The sequence below is a fragment of the Bipolaris oryzae genome (assembly GCF_000523455.1).
Source record: "Bipolaris oryzae ATCC 44560 unplaced genomic scaffold scaffold_80, whole genome shotgun sequence".
In the NCBI taxonomy this organism is placed as follows: Eukaryota; Fungi; Ascomycota; class Dothideomycetes; order Pleosporales; family Pleosporaceae; genus Bipolaris; species Bipolaris oryzae.
The window spans coordinates 19674-40011 of record NW_006911356.1 but is presented as its reverse complement, the minus strand read 5'-3'; the positions used below and the strand labels follow the sequence as shown (position 1 = coordinate 40011).

General features: G+C 50.6%; 9 protein-coding genes across 9 annotated transcripts; 6 read left to right on the top strand and 3 right to left on the bottom strand.

Annotated features, from left to right (window-relative positions):
* Positions 1 to 15: 15 nt before the first annotated feature.
* On the bottom strand, positions 16 to 2266 carry COCMIDRAFT_97460 (uncharacterized protein; the record flags this gene model as incomplete). The annotated part of the gene is made up of 3 exons (XM_007690554.1): positions 16 to 803; positions 832 to 2017; positions 2075 to 2266. The coding sequence occupies 3 exons, from the start codon at positions 2264 to 2266 to the stop codon at positions 16 to 18; spliced, it is 2166 nt and encodes a 721-aa protein (XP_007688744.1).
* Positions 2267 to 2687: 421 nt separating this feature from the next.
* COCMIDRAFT_37451 (uncharacterized protein) lies at positions 2688 to 3003 on the top strand (the record flags this gene model as incomplete). The annotated part of the gene is made up of 2 exons (XM_007690542.1): positions 2688 to 2721; positions 2780 to 3003. 2 exons carry the CDS (start codon positions 2688 to 2690, stop codon positions 3001 to 3003), a joined length of 258 nt encoding a protein of 85 aa, XP_007688732.1.
* A 522-nt stretch (positions 3004 to 3525) lies between these two features.
* Positions 3526 to 5229, top strand: COCMIDRAFT_26979 (uncharacterized protein; the record flags this gene model as incomplete). The annotated part of the gene is made up of 4 exons (XM_007690530.1): positions 3526 to 3766; positions 3818 to 3835; positions 3890 to 4178; positions 4323 to 5229. 4 exons carry the CDS (start codon positions 3526 to 3528, stop codon positions 5227 to 5229), a joined length of 1455 nt encoding a protein of 484 aa, XP_007688720.1.
* Positions 5230 to 5908: 679 nt separating this feature from the next.
* On the bottom strand, positions 5909 to 6336 carry COCMIDRAFT_26978 (uncharacterized protein; the record flags this gene model as incomplete). The annotated part of the gene is made up of 2 exons (XM_007690529.1): positions 5909 to 6198; positions 6312 to 6336. 2 exons carry the CDS (start codon positions 6334 to 6336, stop codon positions 5909 to 5911), a joined length of 315 nt encoding a protein of 104 aa, XP_007688719.1.
* A 2471-nt stretch (positions 6337 to 8807) lies between these two features.
* On the top strand, positions 8808 to 9549 carry COCMIDRAFT_37449 (carbohydrate-binding module family 50 protein; the record flags this gene model as incomplete). Its single annotated transcript, XM_007690541.1, has 2 exons — positions 8808 to 8886; positions 8939 to 9549. 2 exons carry the CDS (start codon positions 8808 to 8810, stop codon positions 9547 to 9549), a joined length of 690 nt encoding a protein of 229 aa, XP_007688731.1.
* Positions 9550 to 12256: 2707 nt separating this feature from the next.
* On the top strand, positions 12257 to 12562 carry COCMIDRAFT_47520 (uncharacterized protein; the record flags this gene model as incomplete). Its single annotated transcript, XM_007690553.1, has 1 exon — positions 12257 to 12562. A coding segment is annotated over one exon (306 nt), but the record flags the coding sequence as incomplete, so codon positions are not given.
* Positions 12563 to 13209: 647 nt separating this feature from the next.
* Positions 13210 to 15410, top strand: COCMIDRAFT_97431 (uncharacterized protein; the record flags this gene model as incomplete). The annotated part of the gene is made up of 4 exons (XM_007690552.1): positions 13210 to 13914; positions 14077 to 14221; positions 14275 to 14997; positions 15217 to 15410. The coding sequence occupies 4 exons, from the start codon at positions 13210 to 13212 to the stop codon at positions 15408 to 15410; spliced, it is 1767 nt and encodes a 588-aa protein (XP_007688742.1).
* Positions 15411 to 15473: 63 nt separating this feature from the next.
* Positions 15474 to 16445, bottom strand: COCMIDRAFT_26975 (uncharacterized protein; the record flags this gene model as incomplete). The annotated part of the gene is made up of 1 exon (XM_007690528.1): positions 15474 to 16445. The coding sequence occupies one exon, from the start codon at positions 16443 to 16445 to the stop codon at positions 15474 to 15476; it is 972 nt and encodes a 323-aa protein (XP_007688718.1).
* Positions 16446 to 17175: 730 nt separating this feature from the next.
* COCMIDRAFT_37446 (uncharacterized protein) lies at positions 17176 to 18893 on the top strand (the record flags this gene model as incomplete). The annotated part of the gene is made up of 5 exons (XM_007690540.1): positions 17176 to 17387; positions 17456 to 17908; positions 17970 to 18237; positions 18296 to 18536; positions 18601 to 18893. The coding sequence occupies 5 exons, from the start codon at positions 17176 to 17178 to the stop codon at positions 18891 to 18893; spliced, it is 1467 nt and encodes a 488-aa protein (XP_007688730.1).
* Between the last annotated feature and the right edge of the window lie 1445 nt (positions 18894 to 20338).

The window sequence follows — 20338 nt, the reverse complement described above, 5'->3', positions numbered from 1 at the left end:
TTCTCGTCCGACTCCTCACACGCCTGCGTCTGTCTCTATCACGACTTCTCTCCCGGCTTCTCTCCCGGCTTCTTTCCCTACTCCGCTCCCTACTCCGCTCTCTGGCCTTTCGATCGCTGTCTCGCTCCTTCTCATCACCATCTCCACCCCCACCACCAGGTTGGTAACAGTCAGACTCTTGCCGTCTACTACCCCGTTCTCTCCCACCATCCCAGCGATCATAGTCCCGAGACCTGTAGCTCCGTGGTCGATCGCGGCTATCGTCACGCCTACGAGGTCGGCTATCATCACGCTTGCGCTCACGGCTATCTTCTCGCTTCCGGGTGCTAGTGGTAGTGGTGGCGGCTGCGGCTGCGGCTGCTGCTGCCGCACCGCCAGGTACATAGCGATCAATGTTATCTGGACTCCTAGAGCGGGAATGACGGCGTCGACGAGTGGCCGACCGATCACGTTCACGTTCACGGTCGCGGTCGCGGTCGCGATCACGATCACGATCACGATCACGATCACGATCACGGTCACGGTCACGGTCACGATCACGTCGGCTTCGGGAACGAGACCGGGTACGGTCTCGACGTCTCTCTTCTCGGCTCGGTGAAGGGCTGCGTGTCTCGTATCGCGACTTGCGGCGGCTAGTACGTGTCTCTCGTGACCGGCTACGACTGTCGCGGCGTGAGCGTCTATCGTCGCGGTCGTCGCGATCGCGCCTTCGACCGTCGTGTGCCGGCCTGTAAGAGTGTCTATCATCATCCCGTCGAGACCTGCGGTCATAGCGGCTTCCGCGAGACAGTGAACGGCTTCTACTTCGCCTTCTAGTACTCCGTGCAACACTGCGTGATCTAGAGCGTGCGCGTGATTTATCGCCTTTTGAAGATAATTCCCCTCGTCGACCCTTGGCGTCGGTTGGTGGTGCGTCCATCATCAGGGTGTCTTCGTCCTTTGCGGCTGCAGCATGTGTTTCCGAAATGGGAGATCTGAGGTCTTTGCTGGAGGCCCGATGTGCAGATGAGGCAGATTTTCCGTCAAGCTTCGCCAGTCGAACAGCCACTGGATCTCGTGGTACGAGTGACTTGGGTGGGTGTGCTTTCCGCATAGGCGGCTCGAGTGATTCTGAGCGTTCAAGTGCGGGTCGCTGCCGTGACTTCTTCATCTGTTCGCTTTCTTGTAGCAAAAGCTGAAGTGCCAGGTCGTCGTCCACCTTGATGTCCTCGGGCTTGATAGATGTACGGCGGTCACGCGATCTTGACCTTGTCCTGCTCCTTCGCCTGCTTCTATCACGCCCTCGGCGGTCTCTGTCACGGTCAGGGGTCCTGCTACGTCCACGGCCACTGCGATAGCGTCCACCACGATCTCGGTCAAGCTCCTCTTGTATGCGACGCTCCCGCTCAGCATCCTCCTCTCGGATTTTCTTAAGGCGAGCCTCTCGACTCTTCTCGTGCTCTTCTCGCTCCTTCTTAAGGCGCTGGCGTTCCTCTTCTCTCTCCTTCTCAATCCTTTCTCGGTCTTTTCGTCGGCGCTCTTCGTCTTCCTTCTCACGCTCTTCACGCTCCTTGCGCCTGCGCTCCTTTTCTTCCTGCCGAGCCTTCTCTCGAGCTTCATCTTCTTCCTTTTCTCGCCGCCTGCGCTCCTCCTTTTTGGCCCTCTCTGCACGCTCCTTCTCGCGCTCTTCTTCCAGCTCCTTATCCCTCTGAGCCTCACGCTTTTGCCGTCGAGCCTCAGCTTCTTGTGCCCACTCCTCTTCGGTCTTGCTGCCTCGCTTCTCCTCTTCAGCCGCTGCCTCCGCTCCGATTTCCTGAATGCGGTATTCGCGCATTTTCGGCAAGCCCTGTTCCTCCATCAATCGGTCCAGCAGGGTGTTGACAGTGCTCATGATGTTCGCGTAGATGTCACTGCGTTCTCCAGCACCTTCGATAAGGGTGGTCGCCATTCGGGGGTCCTTGGATAGTAAGGACGGGTTACGGTCGGTTTCACGGTCAACAAGTTCTTTGAGGGCGGACTGGAGTTCATCTTTGGCGGGCTGGAGCATAAGTGTTAGTGCCGGGCCTGGGCTTTCTAATGCGAGATTTTCACATACACCTGATACATATTGCTTCATGAGGTCCCTCCGTATGTCGTCGTATGTGCCCTTTTTGCGAAACATGTGTACCAAGCTGTCGATGGCCGATCGTTTCGCCTGAGAGAGCGGAAGCTCCGAAGGCCTTAGTTTCTTGCGCACATTTACCGTGCCATCGCCTTCTTGGGCGCGCTTGCGTCCAACTTCGGCCATGGTCGGTGGTTCGTCGTTGCGATCAGTCGTCTGGCGACGTGTGCGACTGGCCGTATGCAGGAGACGGGGGTGAACGGCCAGTTGGGCAGCGAATGACGTAGGGAGGCTTGGAAGTGCTGCGACTGGGCGCGTCACCCCGAATTGTAAAGAAGTGCAGCACTTTGAGGCATACAGAGTGGTGTATCAAGAGAAGTCGCGAAAAAGTAGCCGTCGCGCCGGGATGGGAGTCGGCGGGCGTTGGCTCCGTTCCACAACCGCGCAGGTGGTTCTTGTCTTGGCAATCTGGAGCTTCACATCAAGCATCGCGACAAAGAAGCCTCGTACAGCGGTGACAGCAACACTTGACTCAATTGCTGCTACAACACAACACGTCAGACCTCTTCGATAGCGATATCACGACTGCTTTCAAGGCCACTCCACAATGGTTCACAAGGTCCTCGTCTGGGGCGGGCTTGGTACGTCTCCCACGACCTTTGCAGACTCACCACCGACACTACTGACCACGTCCACCAGGCATTGCCGCGCGACTATGGCAGCTGGGCATTGAGATGCGCCCGCTCTTCAATAAGGAGTCCATCTGGGTCTACCCCATCTATGCCGGCGTTGGTGGCAGCTTCGGCTACTGGCTCACAGGCGTGGAGCAACGACAATTCAGGCTCCTGGCCGATCGACGAGACGCCCTACTCGAGAAGCGAGCACGGAGGAAGGAGCGCGAGGAGGCTGCTGGAAACTCGTAGAGGCACATCACTATCAAAGGCACAGGGAAGGAGCGTGAGGAGGGGTAGTGCGGAGACGAGGGCACATTCGCCCAAATCCATGTCCAAAGATTCATCATAAGTCTTGTCTGTATTGGTCCTATCTCATACTGCAGACACTACTCGTGATGAGGCAAACCCAGGCATGGGCGTTGATGAGCCAAGAGCGTGCGTTGGAACCGCTCTTCTATCATGTCCGAACTGGAGACTCGTTTGTACAAATTCTTCAGATTTGAACTTTTGCAAATGCACCAAATACAAAACATCCATATTCATCAACCATGATTCAAAATTGCGAGATATTGCCTAGTTGAGTAACGCGCCAAAACCCGCCCTAGGATGTTAGTGCGTGACTCTATTTTGAGCGGGTGAAGGAGCGACCACATCTTGAGTCGGATCACAACTCCCCGTCGCGAACAATCCAGCATGACATAAATGACACGGAACCGCGACCCACGTGGTCAATCTTATCTCATATAGACGTCTACATCCATATATCCACCCATGACTGCCGATACCCTCCTCACGCCACATGGCGACTACACAGTACCGGCTTCGCCGACAATGAACGGCAATCTCAAAGCCAAAGGTATTGTCGTCTTTTCCGGCGGCAGCGCTGCAAATAACTTGGTCGACGTGTTCAAAACAGTGCGGGAGGACAAGAAGTGCCCACTCAGCTATGTCATCCCTATCAGCGATAACGGTGGAAGCTCGTCGGAGCTGATCCGTGTCTTTGGAGGCCCAGGTATGTATCGCTCACAGAATCGTAACCAAAAGAACATACTGACGTAAAAAGGTATTGGCGATGTACGAAGTATGCTGAGCTCTCGCCTCGTGAGTTTAATGTTTTCGTGTTAATCAAGTGCAGGTCGTCTCGTCCGCCTTATCCCGGACGATCCAGATCACGACGATAGCGAAAAGGCAGCTATCAAAACGTTCTTCAACCATAGGCTGCCCAAGGAACGCTCTTTAGCCCGGGAAGAGTGGCTACAAATCGTAGAGGCTGAGCACGCACTGTGGACCAATATTTCAACTGCGAAGAAAGAACTGGTACGGTCCATGTTAAATGTTGTCGCATTCGAGATCGTAAAGCGACGGCGACCTTCCTCTAGTTTCGACTTTTCCGGTGCAAGCATTGGAAATCTGTTTCTGACTGGGTGGGTTGCTTCTTCTATCTGAACGATGTTGCAGGGTGCACATACAAGCACACGCTTCGATTCTTGCGCTGTCGTTATGCTAGACACATGGGTCTTTCAACGACGGCTACTTTATGGTGTTTCAATAGTACTAATTCCATTCAGTGCTCGACTCTTTACCGGGTCATTTGAATCCGCAATCTATCTTCTCTCCAGCATCTGCTCGGTACCTAGCCACACGTCTGTTCTCCCCGCAATCAACACCAATTTCACGCATCACATTTCCGTTGGCCTCGCAAATGGAGAAGTAATCACCGGGCAAAACTCCATATCGCACCCTTCTATCTCGACAGCTCTGGTTTTCGGTGGCGCACCTACAGAAATTGACGAGACAGAGCACCATGACAGCATCGAAGATGCCAACCTACCCGGGTCTCTCCCCACACTTCGGAAACAATACATCACCTTCTCAAAAGCCGACGAAGAAGAACTACCTGCGAGGATTGAGCGGCTATGGTACATCAACCCATATGGCCAAGAAATCCGTCTCTCCGCCAATCCCATGGTGCTCAACTCATTAGCGGAAGCTCAGGCTGTTGTGTACAGCATCGGCTCACTTTACACATCCATCATCCCCTCTCTTGTCCTCAAAGGAGTCGGCGAAGCCATCAGCAACTCCTCTATCCGCTACAAAATCCTCATCCTCAACTCGACCATTGATCGCGAAACAGGGCCATGTTCGAATCCGTACACAGCCCTGGACTTTGTAGCTGCCATTGCCAAGGCAGGCGAGGAGTCAAAAGGCGTGTTCGAGTCAGTTGACAAGACAAAGTACAAGAATTATGTCACGCATGTTATCCATCTGCAAGGGCCGGGGACGCCAGCCGTTGACAAGGATGAGCTTAGGAGGATTGGCATCGAAGCTATTCGCGTGTATGGGAGGAGGAATGAGGGCGAGGGGTTCGTTAGGTACGATGAAAGAGGCTTGATTCAGGCGCTTGAGGTTACGATGGGGAAGAGGGACCCAAGGGTGCCTAGTCGACGGAATACATTGGAAGGACCGGCGGGCTGAACTGAGAGCCGTAGAGTAGCTTTTGCCGGTATCTGTTTGGCTTCTCCCCTTGTCATAGAGATGTTTGATAAGCGTAGTTTCAGAATAAATTATTGGTTTTTGTCAGGCGGTACTTGATTTGATGAGGGTGACGACAATGAGGTGAGGTTAGATACTAGTATTTCAGTAGAGACCGAGAGGACGTGTATGTTTGATCTTTACTCTACTGCTGAAGTTGGCGGCACTCGTCTCCGTAGTTATACTGACTGTATGTTATTGGCTGGGATCATGGGTTCGGTAGTAGGCCTGGGCAGTAGGTCGGTATAAATGGGCGTTCACTTGGCCGTAACGAGTATCCAGTTCTGTTGGTTCTGAAGTCTCGTGTGCATCTGGAATTAAGAAATTATAGTTGGTACCCTCAATATGAAAAGGACAAAAGACTCGTCATGAGTACGATTGCGTCAATTAATTTCCTATTACTGCTTCATTGAAGCATCCATACCGATGGAACCTTTCCAGGCATACCAGCAGCCACGCCGATGCAACTAGTGACGGCTGCTCGGAAACCGAGGAAAGCTTAATATGATTCAGGGGTATTGTGCTCGATATTGGGTTTATCGCTAGTGGTTCATGGACTGTTATCGAGTTCATCTCAAGATCTGTACATGTATACTTTACAGGAACCTATTGACTCCTGCTTTTACGAATGCATAAGATATTCAGAAAACCCGTTCGCGGATAAGGGGCTCATGGAAGCTTCTTGGTGCCAACAGGCCGTCGAGGAAAGACAGCCGGGTCCGGCGCGGAGTAAGACGATGTCAGCTCTATTTCGACTTTGAAAAGAGAAGTGGTCCATGCACCCCACATGTACCGACACGGCACGGAGTAATTTCCCAGGCGCATGTGCATACACGGCTACGTAGGGCAATGCAGGGGTGACAGATCTGTTACTGATGATGGCATTGACGAAGTCCAGGCATATGTACTGGCCTGGGTATAGTGTATTGTAGTATGTATGTAAGTACACAACACTATGCACTTGGGATCCATGTTGAGACAACATCGGTAATGTCTCCCCGCCGTCAAATCTACTACGTACGTACTTACCATAAGGCTATCGTACGTCATGCTTGGCAGTTTTGGGCTTGGAAGAACCCCAGGTCCAAGGTGTACCGAGATTGCCGCCCATCACCATACAAGGATTGTTCGCAACCGTTCTCGTCATCTCCATACAGGAACCGGCCTGTTGCACTCGGATGTCAGTGTGTCGATCTACCATCCGGTGAATATTGGCATTTGTTCGTGACTAACGAAGATGACAACCAAGCAACTGGTTCCATAACGCATACTTGGACATTCGGCATATACGCTCTGATGCACTGCATGTCGCTGACAGAGTGAAGCGTTACTTCACGCGTATGGAATAAGCGGAAAGAATGTCTCATCTTTATGCTGTCCTCAGTGCATGCTGCTGAGCAGCCACAACCGGCCCTAGGAAAGGGGCATCTTCCCGAATCGCAGCCGTAAGCAACCTGATACCCATTCTATGGTTCGTTCCACGGGTAGCAACCACTACTCTTGGAGCGCGTATACCAATTGCTCTGTACCAGCAAATTGCATGTTGGACCCTCATCTGACATTGCATCTTGGCCCTTGGCAAAGAACAACGGCCGAGAAGCGTGCTCTGGGTGAATGTAAGAGTGCCTGGAGAGGTAAGCCGGAAGCTTTTCGCGACCATTTTGAGAATGCGACCCTGGCCAAGCTACAGGTCCCGTATTTGCGACGATCACTCCACGCGAACGATTTCGCATCACCTTCCCATGCCATCTGACGGCCCGTTTCTCGCTATAGCCTTCTTGGGAATATTTGCTATTCGTATTGCCCCACCATTCCAGCCCTATGTATTTGCACGTCAGGTTACTTCTGAGAGATGCGGCTGTAAGAACAAACGTGAAGCAATAAACCCAAAGCAGCCGTAACTACCATTCATCTCACCTATAAAATAGTATAAGCAATCCCTGTATCTGTCGGCTGCATTAGCGCTGCAGCTGCAGTTGATTGACTAACCCTAACCCACTTCCTCAGGCACACTAACAGCGGCTTAGTCTCGCCACTAGTTGCTAGCTAAGCGTCCGGCTATCAGCGCCAGCCTAAGTAGATATCCACCCAGCTTACTTCGCTGTCAGCCCACAGCAGACGGGAAGGCGACCATGGTGAACCCCTTTTTCATCACAATGAGGCATCAGCCTAGTCAATACTTTTCCTAGATTTCATCTACCGGCCTTTGATACAGTCTTGGATATGGATGTAAGCCGGTATGTGGTTCGCCACTATGCGGGTTCCGCCCTACGAGCCGACCGTTGCAAATCTACTTGGAGCTGTCGCCAGCAGGGAGCCGTGATAACCGGGAACCCCGGTCATTTGTGGAGATCACTAGATGCTGAGTCATAGACTGCAGAAAATCCTAATGAATGAAATGAATGAAATGATTGCAACTGACTTGGTAACTTCTGAGCCAATCAAGTCGCCGATGACCAAAGAGAGGCAAGAGCGAAGAGCCAATTGACTCCCACACATCCAGAACAATGCTCTTGAGAGCTCCAAATGCCACCAAGATTTGTATTGTGAAAGTATGGAAGTCATCGGAATAGTTCACAAAGTTCACAACAGCATTAAGCTTACTGGGACGAATTGGGTAAGGCGGTTAAATCGGGCCTAATCCGGAATAACTCAAAATGCCTCCATCACTTCCGAAAAAATGGTGAAAGACTATTCCGATTGGCACCAGCATGAGCTTACTCGGCTTTGAACTGCGCACTATGAACCTTAACTTGATTTACGTCGATGCAATTTCCCACACCTTGTCATGTCCCCTAAGATTTCAGTTCCAAGCCTTATTGGAGCAATTTCCAACCCGTGTCGTGTGCTCTGGGAATACTTTGACAGCGCTCTGCTTCCAAACTGTAAGATGGCCAGTTGACCATAGCTGCTGAGACGACCCACAACGCGTGCGTTTTCTTACACCAACTTCCCATTGTCAGAGTCTGCAACTGAGTCTGCATGCACCTCTGTTGATGATCAGGCCTAGCACTGCCCTTCATACTTGTAATCAACTTGAGACCCAATCACTCTTTCTATCAAAGTGCATTCATACGTTGATGATCGACCCCAGCCGGGCCCGTCCGCCGGATAATATTGCCCGAAACCAAGTCCACAAAGTTATGGATGTGTAAGCTGACAGGTCTACAAGTCTTGGTCAAGGGCTAAAACGAAATGAGTCTTCGAGATGCTTGGGGGGGGGGGGGTGATGGCCAATGTGGTTAACAGGGAAGTGACATTAGACCGAGTCTGTGGAAGCATCTCGCAATAAGCACCGAAGTCACGACGTTTTCTAGTGACACGACTAAAAATATGTCATGATGCTGGTAGGAGTAGGAAGGGGTGTATGAGTATATAACTGTTCACGTTCTGCTCTCATTAACTGATTCCTCACAGCTACAACTGCCTATCGTCTGCTATTCAGCTTTAATACCCACACTCTTTTAATACCCACGCTCATTATCTATACTACATAAACGGTTTGTTTATCATTTTTCAAAATGAAGTCCACTCTCTTCGCTGCCGTCGCCATCTTGGCCGCTTCCGTCTCTGCCATGCCTTACAAGCCGAGCAAGGACTGTAAGTACAAATAACTATCCTTTGTAGATTACGGATTGCTAACGACCAGCAGGCAAGAGCCCCTTCCCAAATATCTCTTGCAAGCCCCTTTCACTCCAGAATTACACTATCGTCTCTGGTGACACCCTGACAACCATTGCCGACAAGTTCGGTTCCGGTGCCTGCAACATTGTCGCAGCCAACAACATTGCCAACCCCGACCTCATCTTCCCCGGCCAGCTCATCACTGTCCCAGCTAACTGCACTGAAACCATCGACAAGACCAGCTGCCTTCCCAACGTTCTCCAGCCCACTGGTACTCAGGACTGCGTCAAGGGTCTTTCTGTCAACCCTCCCACCTACCAGGTCATCCCCGGCGACACTTTCACTCTCATCGCCAACAACTTCGACCTCAAGCTCGACGCCCTCAAGAACGCCAACCAGGGCAGGTTCGCCAGCTTCGACGCCATCTTCGCCGGCAACACGACCATTATCCCCGTCTGCCAGGGCTGCTCTTGCACCAACCGCAACTACACCATCGTCTCTGGCGACACCTTCAGCGCCATTGCCAAGAAGGGTGGCATCACCATCGGCCAAATCGAGGCGGCCAACCCCGGTCAGCTTCCTCAGTCACTCCAGATCGGCCAGGTCATCAACAACCCTGTCTGCTCGTGCGTTGCTTAAGTTCCATACAAAAAACATGATTGGTCTCTTGTTTTTTTCTTTAACCCGTGGAACAACGGTGACTGTGTGATCTGTGGCAGGCGAAAAAGGCAGTTGGTATATACTCACGGCTGTAGTAGCTGTTTCACTGTTCAGCACACGAACAAAAAAGGCAAGCTTTCGAAGATTCGGTCACTTCATCTTCTGGAGACTTGGTCGATTACTTAGAATTAATCTCTTACAATGTCTATATGGATATAATTACTACATTCTCTTTTGATTTATTCTCGACTGCATTGTGAAGTGATGTTCCTTTCCGATACTTGAGGGTGTATTTGTGTAAGCTTGAAAGAGTCGTAAGGTGCTCTAGCGGGCCAACTGCGATACTGCTGCGTCTTGGGCTGAGAAGAGGTTACACGCTCGATTTACCCACACTCGTCCTTGTTTGTTCATGACAATGATTGTGCATATGAAGTGTGAGGCACACCGACCGTGATTCATATTGTGTATACGAGGCGCCATCGCGAGCCGTTCACTTTGAACTAGTAGAAGCAAGGCAAGATACGTGGTATGTTGCCATGCTTGTGAATTCGGGGGCAGCGTTATTAATTTCTATCCTTCTAGACGACTTTCAGTCTTCGCATCAGGCAGAAGTCTAAGCAGCACCGGTGTACCTGCGAGGCCCTCACCAAATAGCAACATGCAGCTTTTGCATGCAGGCACCAAGGACGGTTGAGTTGGTGCGTAGGTTAATAGAAACCAGATTCAAGACCCATTATGACTTTTAGGGTACATAATTTGAAGAAAATGCTCCACGGAGTGAGATCCTTTTACACTGCTGTGCATACCGCGTGCTCTGTGGGGCGGCGTATCGCCAAGGCGGCACAGTACATACAGTAGAATAGGAAGCCTAGATGTTTGTTGAGGATGGAGTATATGCCTTGCCCGGCTTAGCGCCAGCTTCTTATGCGCATGCGTTGTTTGCAGACTGGGTATGTAGGATTGCTTGTCGAACTATCCTTGCCCAATTGCACGTGTTTCAGTAATCTCACATTTTATTGTTACGCTACGACTCATCAACTTCACGATGGAACCCCGGATTAGAAAATTTGTCGACAGCTTGTACAAGTTTCCTCAAGACCAAGTATTCGATGATACGGATCTTGACAGGTGTCTACGGCCTTGGGGCTTCACTATCTATCGAACGTACTATGGACCTGGATCCGATCAGCGATGTGACGAGCTGATCCAGGCCATCACCAATGGCGCTAGGGATGCAACCAGAGAAAAAGCAAAATATGCCGATGACCCTGCCATGATTGCTAAAGCGCAGGAGCTCTTCAAATTAGATACTCGCTTAGATCCTGCGGTCCTGGGCGGCTTGGCGCTGGAAGAAGTACGGTAGCTTTATCATAAAGAAACGGGAGGCTACGTAGCCGATGAACACAGACAGGGATCCATGTCGAATCTTTATACTAGCGGATACAGAGGTGCTGACGAACCCCAACCTTGGCATGATCAAATGTGTAGCAGCAGACTACGATGCCGCTGCTTGCGTGCCAAAGAGCCCGCGATTTGGCCCATAGCGGTGCTTTGGGTGGTTAAGGATGTCACCAAACCACCTTTTGAAACTGTGGGTTGAATTGGAGATATATTTCCTTGAGCAAATTGTCACCTTTACAGCGGGTAGTCCTGGTGCGTAGTAGGATCCAGATAATGAATATTAAGTCGGGAAGAGTATGTGTACGCACAATGCGGCCTGAAGGAAAAAACACAGCCCTCGCCGCTCCCGTACCGCCTCACTGGTAAGCGACATACGACTAATCAAGGCGATACATGGGAATCGATAGCCAAGGGAAACAGTGTATCTACTGCGGGAGTATACATGGGCAATCGGGATTTGAACAAGCACTGCGCAAATGTCACTCCTGGAGTTAGCGTATGCATACCAATGACATGCATGACATATGAGGTCCAACCAGCCGGTACTTGTTTTACCACCGAAAGGCCTCAAGGGCTAGCTTCGGGTATACTCCTGTAGTACAACTCTTGGCTCGATGCGGGCTGCACTAACTTAAAGTCTGCGACGGGATTTTATGGTAATCTATCTGCGCATCTGTCTTAGGCTAAGAGAGTTTACATACTCCATGTAACTTTAGCAGCAAATCAGACATTCAGTGTCATGCAATGCGTCACGTCTTCCGGCTATGATGTCTCTCTCGCAACATTCCGGGATTGGTGTCACTACCCCGCGCAAGCCTGCCTGGGGCAAGAAGCGGAGCGTCCGCGCTAGGACAAAGTCAAGTCCGGCGGAGCACCAAGATAGAATCGCGCTTTCGCCAACATGCTGTGGAATCGCTGTTGCAATGGTGCGTAATTCCCAAATGCCGCAGATCCTTGTTCCCCGCGGTATTCTCATGCTTACAGTCTAGGATGAAACGAGTAGTACATTTCATCCGATCGCCTGCGAGTCCTGTCGCAACAAAAAGTCAAAGGTCAGCTTCATTTTAACAGTTTCAAACATCAGCTAAGGCGCTCTTCAGTGTGACCGTGAGCTGCCGATATGCTCGCAATGTAGCTCTTCAGACACGTTATGCCGATACCCACCGATCAATAAAAGGTGCTCTGACGCTAAGTCTGCCAGGAGCTTGCTAATCACATAAATAGAGGTATACCATCTGGATACATATCTTTCATCGAACAGCGACTCCTCGAGACTGAGATTGTCGTTTTGGAGCTTCTTTCAGCCATCTACGAGTCGCGTGTACCGATCGAACCTCATCACCTTCCCGAGAGGGATCGTCGGTTATTAGCAGAGTATGGCCAGAAGCAAGCCAAAACACATAAAATTGAAGAATGGAAAAACCTTCCTCTTACTACGGAGGAGCAGAGACGTACTTGGTGGTTGAAGAAGAGCGAACGTATCGCAAAGGCGGCAGAAACCAGTGGCGATCGCATAACCCAAAAGAGTCCCACTGCAACCAGTCCCTGGGCAGCGGGATCAAGCAGAACGATACATGATGAGAGCACGCAAGTACTCTTAGGCGGTGAGCAAGCGGCCCTTTTGCCGGGACAACCTCCAGGAATGCAAGTTCCGTGGCGACCAGTTACAGATGGAACTGGGTTATCTGAAGCAGATACCAATCTAGAGCATCTTGACCAGAACACCACAGGCTTCTCTCCACTAGAAGATATAGCCGGCGAAGGATATGCCGATGTACCAGAGGCGCCTACACCTCCGTGCCAGCCAACGTTGCAGTCACATTCTGCGGCCGACGCGAGATGGCGAAAATACTTTTGAGAAGGAGAGTACTTTCTTTTCTCCCAAGCATATCCTTCTGTTTCTACGAGTTTTTAGATAGCAATGCATTGCGCAAGATACTCAGCAAACGATCGTTAGCTATGCACCGTGAATGTGCACTCCAAAGGTCGTGACAGGCCCCGCTCCTACAGCTACGCACTTAACCTGATCCAGCCTCAGCCCTGAACCTTGGCTGCCCCTTCCGTGTGTAGCGTCACAGCTTCCACCCCGGCTTTGCATAGTTCATTCTTGTTCGCGCTCACCATCATCACGCTTGTATCAACTTCAGCAAGTTCCATCACGACAAAGCTTTTCCTACGTCAGACTGGGTCCTCTTCTCTAGCGAGCCCCATGAGCGTGATAGCCCTGTTTCACGCGTCATGGCGGAGGTCCACGTGATTCCCAGCAAGCGGCGAGCGACTCACAGTGAAGCTGTAGACACTGCCGCAGCATCCGATGCAAGTGGTGCCAAGAAACGCAGGGCATTTCTCCAGACTATGGGCCAGCAGTTGAGAGAGTTTGGGGCAGAAGGAACAAGTCCACAAGACGACAATCGCAGCACGTTCAGGACGAGCCCAGCGAACAACGCTGGACCGCCGTCTATCATTGAAAACGCCACCGGAGTTCACTCATCAGGTCGGCCTGTTGACACACCAGAGAGTGATGCTGCGCCGGGCGAAGATCAGCTACCCGCGGGCGCGTCCAAGAGTGCATCCAGGTGGCTTTGGCAACAAGGCGAAGTAATTGCTCCCACACCGGAAACTATTGTACCGCCCATCGTCTTTGAAGATTTTCTCGAATGGAGCCAAGCGTATTTCGACCATTGGCATCCCGCATTTCCCTTCTTGCACGCTCCTTCACTACTGGACTACTTTCGCCAAATTGTACAACGAGGTCCACGTGTTGCAACGCTGTCAACAGCAAATGAGCTGCAGCACATCATACTTCGCTCAGTCATGTCGATGTCGATATGTGATCGGCGGCAAATTGATGCCGCGAGGAAGGCCGTACCGACCAATCTTGTATTTCATTCAATCAACGATGCTATCCGGAGTACACAGCTAATTTTGACCGAAGAAACTTCGGTCCTATCACTGCAAGCGTTAGTCAGCATTCAGCTTTTCTTAATCACAATGCATAGATACAATGCTGCGTCTCGTCTCGAAGGACTGGCAGTCCGGATGGCGTTCCAATTAGGTTTGCATCGTTGTCCCGTGCAACGATCAGTACCTGATAAGGAAGCTGAGCTGAGAAAACGACTCTTTTGGTCTGTACTGTGTATAGATCGACATATTTGTATCCGACTGGGGACTCCACTTGGTATACGGTCCGACGAGGCCAACGTATGCTATCCACATACCGAACGGCACCATGATCGCGAGCACAGAGATGGTATGTACATGGAGGCGTAGCCCATAATACCACCTATGCTCACTATTTCTCAGGTAATGAACGAGACGATCGGCTAGATCTGTTGGAATTCTTAGCTCAGCATGCTGACATTCGCGGATCTATCATGCAAACACGACACCAAACCTTTTTACATGGTAGTACAAACGAGACAGAAGAGGCTCTAGAAAGGGAAGCAGAGCACACCAGATGGTGGAATATGGTCGACGAGTATCTCTCCAATGACGAGCAAGTGCAGAACATATCAAAAGCCCACCAGGTTACTCTGATCGTTCTTCGCTTCGAGTCTATTCTAGCACTACACCGCTCCGTATTAGCAGTCTCTAAAAAGGATGCAGCTTATAACGTAGCATTACAAAGATGCATATCCGCTTCGCGCTCCATCATCAACACTCTGCACAAGGCTCTCCGGGGATTCGGTGCATTCGATGGCTCCCCTGGCCAACACGGCTACGAACGAACCCCGTTGCTTTGGCCTTCTTTCACATGGGCTGTATGGATGAGCACGTTTGTAATTCTTTCTGCTGCCTCGGAAGGTCAGGTCACTCGAGACATTGCAATACGACTTTCTGATCGAAGCATACAAATTCTCAAGCACCTGGCATTGAGGGGCACAAAATGGCCAGATGCTTGTATAGTTGCAATTCAAAATATCACAGCACGACTAAGCAAGCCGTCAACTCGGAGCTCTACTGTTGTGCCTGGAGCTGCCCCGGTAAATGACAGCCGACTAGTTGGCGAAACTTCCTCATTACTTGGTAGTCGTCAAACAGCCCATCAAGGGAATGAAGTATTCTCAGAACGACAGGACGTACCGACGCATTCAACGCAAAGCCATCCGGCGATGGGTATGACGACAAATTCTCAGCCGGCTCCAAGAAACGCAAATTACTCTCACGCGGAATCGAATTCAACAATGATGATGAGCAACCTAGGGTCATTGAACTTTCCGAATAATGATGTTGGCAATGCTCTAGCTGCCAACAACCCGGCATATGACTACCTTGCCGACCCCGGTAACTTCCTTGGGATAGCACATCAGGACTCAGATAACCCATTGCCAAACGAACAAATCATGCATCTGTTCAATGGAGAAGACATGAATTATTGGTGGGACAGAGATTTCGGTCATTCAGGAAATATGACATATCACAATGGCAGTTTTCGGTGAAAAAAAAGATCTTTCGAAATAACTGTTAAACTATAAAATGTACATCTGCCCCAACACTTCTATCTAACCGCTTTTGGGTGCTGATACCTTGCCCAGCGAGGCCGACTTGAAGGCAGCATGGATTTCCTGCTCCGCACCATCCTGAAGTGGCAGAAGCCCACTCCTAACCGTTGCATGTTCCAAGATGCCTCTCGCTACCAGTCCGTGCTTCAGTGCTACTGTGCCCTCCATGTGCGAGCCGCGGTGGTAGACATTCCTAGTCACGGGAAGCAATCTGTCGTGAATAGCTCTTGCGCGAGGGTAGTCTCTCGCCTTTCCAGCTTCAATCATCTCCAGAAGTGGCTCTGGTGCAATGTTGCCGTATCCAACAAGCATACCGTCAACATCGAAGCATGTGTGTAGTAGGTATTCATCGTGGCATGTGAGGATAGTCAAATCGGGATTTTGCTTCTTGATGATGGGAATCTCGACGTCCCATCGTCGCATGTTGCGGACACCGTTCTTCATGGCGATAACACCGGGTTGTGCGGCAATCTCAAGAAGAGTGTCTAGGTTGTAGGTTGCCTTTGTGTTGTCGGGATATTGGAACAAGATGAGAGGAAGTCCGGACTTCTCATACACCGTCTTGTATCGGTCTTGTGGAGCACCGGGCTGGTATCCGAAACGCAGCCAGCCGTGGCTGGGGTACAGGAGACCAGCCTTGGCTCCTGCGGCCTTTGCGCGTTGAGCCTCGAGGGCTGCTACCTCTGTGCCTTCGGTTGTGATTCCCGCAATGATGGGGATCTTGTCATCGACGGACTTGACAAAGGCCTTGATGACTTCTACTTGCTCTTCCTGAGTAAGGAAAGTACCCTCGCCGGCATGTCCAAGGACTACTAGTCCCTTGACGCCAGGAATACTGCCGAGCCACGAACCTAGGCGTTGGATAGCAGCATAGTCGACCGAGCCATCCCTGTTGAATGGCGTAACTGGGGCTGGAACGAGACCCGCAAGGTCAATCTGAGGAGCTTTCTTGACCTCTGGCATTGAACCCATTGTGATGATATGTGGAAGTGGTGTTAAGATTTAGAGAGAAGTGATTTGCTTGTAAGAGTGTAGAGTTGTGAGTTTGATGATTATGAAAACTCCGGGATCCAAGCTTGCATTATATGCACTCTGAAGCATGTTGCATAGCAAAGCAGAATGTTGACCCTAATTGGATTTCTAACCATGCTACAAGGTTTGGACCCTGTGAGCAAGCGTACATCTCACGCAGAACAAGAGGCGGACTTGAGAAAGTGCGTACTAACCCCACGGGGAGGTATGTTAGTACGCGCCTGGAGAAGTTAGCCTGATGCCACAATGCGGGGATCGAAACTTGGTGGGTCGCCAAGGCTTGCCACCAGTGCAAGCCGCATCACGTGCTTGTGCCACCGGACTTGTCTTTGTCCGCCTCTTCGACTAACTTGCCAAGTTCTTTTCGTCACAAGATCAAGTAGTAGCTACGAGTCAACGAAACTCGCTTCAAAACGAGTTTGACTGGCTCATGAAATGCCGGCTGTCTCCCCGCCTCTCAATGTTTACTCCGCTTTTGACCAAGAGCGTTGGATCTGGGGAAAGTCCGGGGTAGGTGCGGGATCGAACTAGACTTAGGACTTTCTGTACAACATTTGTCCAGCCTGAATATATAGAGGAGAAAAAGTTTCAGTTCTGCATCCTTTTCACTTTTGTTTCAGTCCATGGGTTGGTGACCGACCTTTTTTTCTTTCAACAACAACAATTAATCATGGCTGGCCCCAACTACAATCACGACGCCGAGAAGGACGTACCTCTCCACATTGACGATGTTGAACCATCTGAAAAAGAGCTTGCGCAGAAAGGCACACCTGAAGGCGCAGATTATACCGGCGCAGTCGCGAAAAGCGACCCAGCAGAGATTGCGCTGGTGCGCAAGCTCGACATGCGTGTGATGCCAGCGCTTTTCGCCATGTACTTTCTGTACGGAACCCCTTTGCCTCTATCTTACCTTCCCCATCGATAATTAAAAAAAACTAACAACTCTAAAGAAACAAACTTGACCAAAACGCCATCGCAAACGCACGTCTCGATGGTCTAGAGAAAGACCTGGGTCTCCGTGGCACCCAATACAACACATGCATCTCCATCCTCTACGTCGGCTACCTCTTCGCCCAGATCCCCAGCAACATGCTCATGTCGTCACGCAAAGTGCGGCCCTCGCTCTACATGGCTATTTGCTGCACCGTCTGGGGCTGCGTGGCTGCCCTCACCTCGCTGGTCAAGAACTACACTGGCCTTGTGCTTGTGCGCTTTTTCCTCGGATTCGTTGAGGCACCGTTTTACCCCGGAGCGCTGTACATCCTCAGTATGTTCTATACGCGTAAAGAGATTGCGACGAGAGTGGCTATTCTTTATGCGGGGAATATTTTTGCCGTGTCGTTTGCGGGGCTGATTGCTGCGGCCGTGTTTGCGACGTTGAGTGATAAGCATGGCATGCATGGGTGAGTGGACTACCCTCTATACAGGAAGAGGCCAAGGGAAATGCTAATGGTTTTGTGACAGATGGCAGTGGCTGTTCATCATTGAGGGAGTCGTTACCGTGGGCGTATCTATCATTTGCATCTTCTTGCTACCTGATGAGCCGTTGACGACCAAATGGCTTACACCTGAACAACGCCAGTTGGCCCACGACCGTATTCAGAGGGATACTGTTGGTCTTGAGCCGAGCAAGGGATCAAGAGCGGGTTTCATGCAAGCACTTCGCGATCCTCGACTTTATCTGCTCGTTTTCATGCAGAACATGCATCTTAGCGCCACTTCGTTCAACCAGGTATGTCTATGCGAATTGGTTTTTTTTCTTAAGATCGTCGCTAACTGATGGTGACTAGTTCTTCCCTACGGTCGTCAAATCTCTAGGCTTCAGCAGGACGATCACCCTGGTTTTGACAGCTCCACCATCCCTTGTTGCGGGTGTTGTCGGTATCTGCATTGGCATTTCATCTGGAAAATACAACGATAGAACATGGCACATCACCGCCATGATGGGGCTCGCCGTCGTTGGTTTCGCAATCAGCGCTTCTACTCTCAACGTTGCCGCACGCTACGTGTCGTGCTTTCTCTTTGCATCTGGTTCGTACCCCCAACACACACACAGCCACTATAGCAGTTACCTTTTGCTAACATCTTCAAACAGGTGTCTACTCCGTCAATTCTGTCATTCTAGGCTGGGTGTCCGGCACACTTGGCCAGACTACCGAAAAGAAAGCCGTTTCGCTGTCGATTGTCAATGTTGTCTCGATGGCAAGTTTCATCTACACGCCTTATTTGTACCCTGAGAGCGATGGTCCCAAGTACATCATTGCGATGAGTAGTAATGCGGCGTTTTCAGCGGCATGCATTGCGTCTGCTTGGGGATTGAGGATCTGGCTTCAAGTCACGAATAAGCGGCTACGAAGGGATGGGGTTAATGTGTTTTACGCTTACTAATGGGTATGAAATCTGTCGTAGGAATATTCCTAATGAGAATATGTAATGTCTGTCTAGTGCTGTAAGATTCAGTTTTAGCGATGCGGGTGATGTGTATTGTCGAAACGCCACTAGTCGCTAGGCATAGATTCTCTGCTGCTCTTGGGTGATTCTTTGACTGTTGATTGGCCCAAGTACATGAAGACCAAGAACCAGTAATAGATGCGAACGACCTTGACAGTTCCCTCACGTGGATTGTTGAAATCGTTTTGGATACGCCTTGTGCCTGTCGAATAACGTTTTCTAAGGTCACTGCTCCACACGCTCGTGCCATCGTATCCACAATTCATCTCGATCTTATCCAGATCCTTGAAATAAACCTCCCGAACCCGAGTCTTGGCAAGTACGGTCGTTCCCGCACGTCAAAATTATTCCAATCACTCTTGAAGGTTTCATAGGCAAGGCATTTAGTAAAGGTTGGACCATACGTTTCTATATGCCTATACAATTGGAATGCTCGTGAGACCAGTGTGAGGAGAGCGGAAAGACTACGTATCGGTTATTCGACTACACTTGAGATAGAAACTATCGAAAAAGCAGTGAAGCGCGATTTTCTCATTCCCGTCCATGGCATGTACGTAGAAAGTTTGCTGGACATTATGAATTGGAGCAAATCAATCCCTCGAACGTCAAAGGGGTTTGCGATTTTCCCTACTCTCAGCTACGTTCTACATACACGATAACTACCGATGCAACTCGGTTTATGCTCTCATCCAATCATTCACCTCAGCCCAGGAACTACTACACCAACGAACAAAACCGCCGACCAAACCAGGCCCGAACTACATCCATCTCGGATGTCTTTAGTACCGCTGAAACATCCAGGACCAACCATGCCCAACACAAAGTTTAAATCCATTCAGCCAACAATGCGTCATAGTAGTGAAAATAGTAGAAACAGCTTTAAACACTATTTTAAAAATAAATATGATATAACCTCGGAATTCCAAAAACACCTAACCGTCGCTCCCACGCAAAAAAAATGAGGGGTAACAAAGTCCCCCGCCCAGAACCTCCAGCTACAATCAATAAAACCGGGCTCCTTGGCTAACAAACCTCCCCCATTGTAACCATAGCCCGTCCAACCTTACTTCCTCCCATGCACCTCTGCGCTGTCCTATCGCACACTCCCACGCCCTTCCTTCCAAAAATGGTCCTTTTCCTTATCCTTCACCTCGGCCAAGACCGAGTCAGCCCCCATTTGCTGACCACCTGGCGCGTGGCCATCCACAGGTACCCATTCTTGCTTCGCTGGCCCGCCATTTGCGCGCATATTTAAGCTCCTTGCGCAAAAGGTCGCCTTGCGTCAAAGTGTACATGGACCCCGCTGATTCGCCACCTGTAAACGCCACTAACTTTGGCGAGCGACCACTCCTCGTGCCGCAACGCATGTGCGTTTGGGGGCG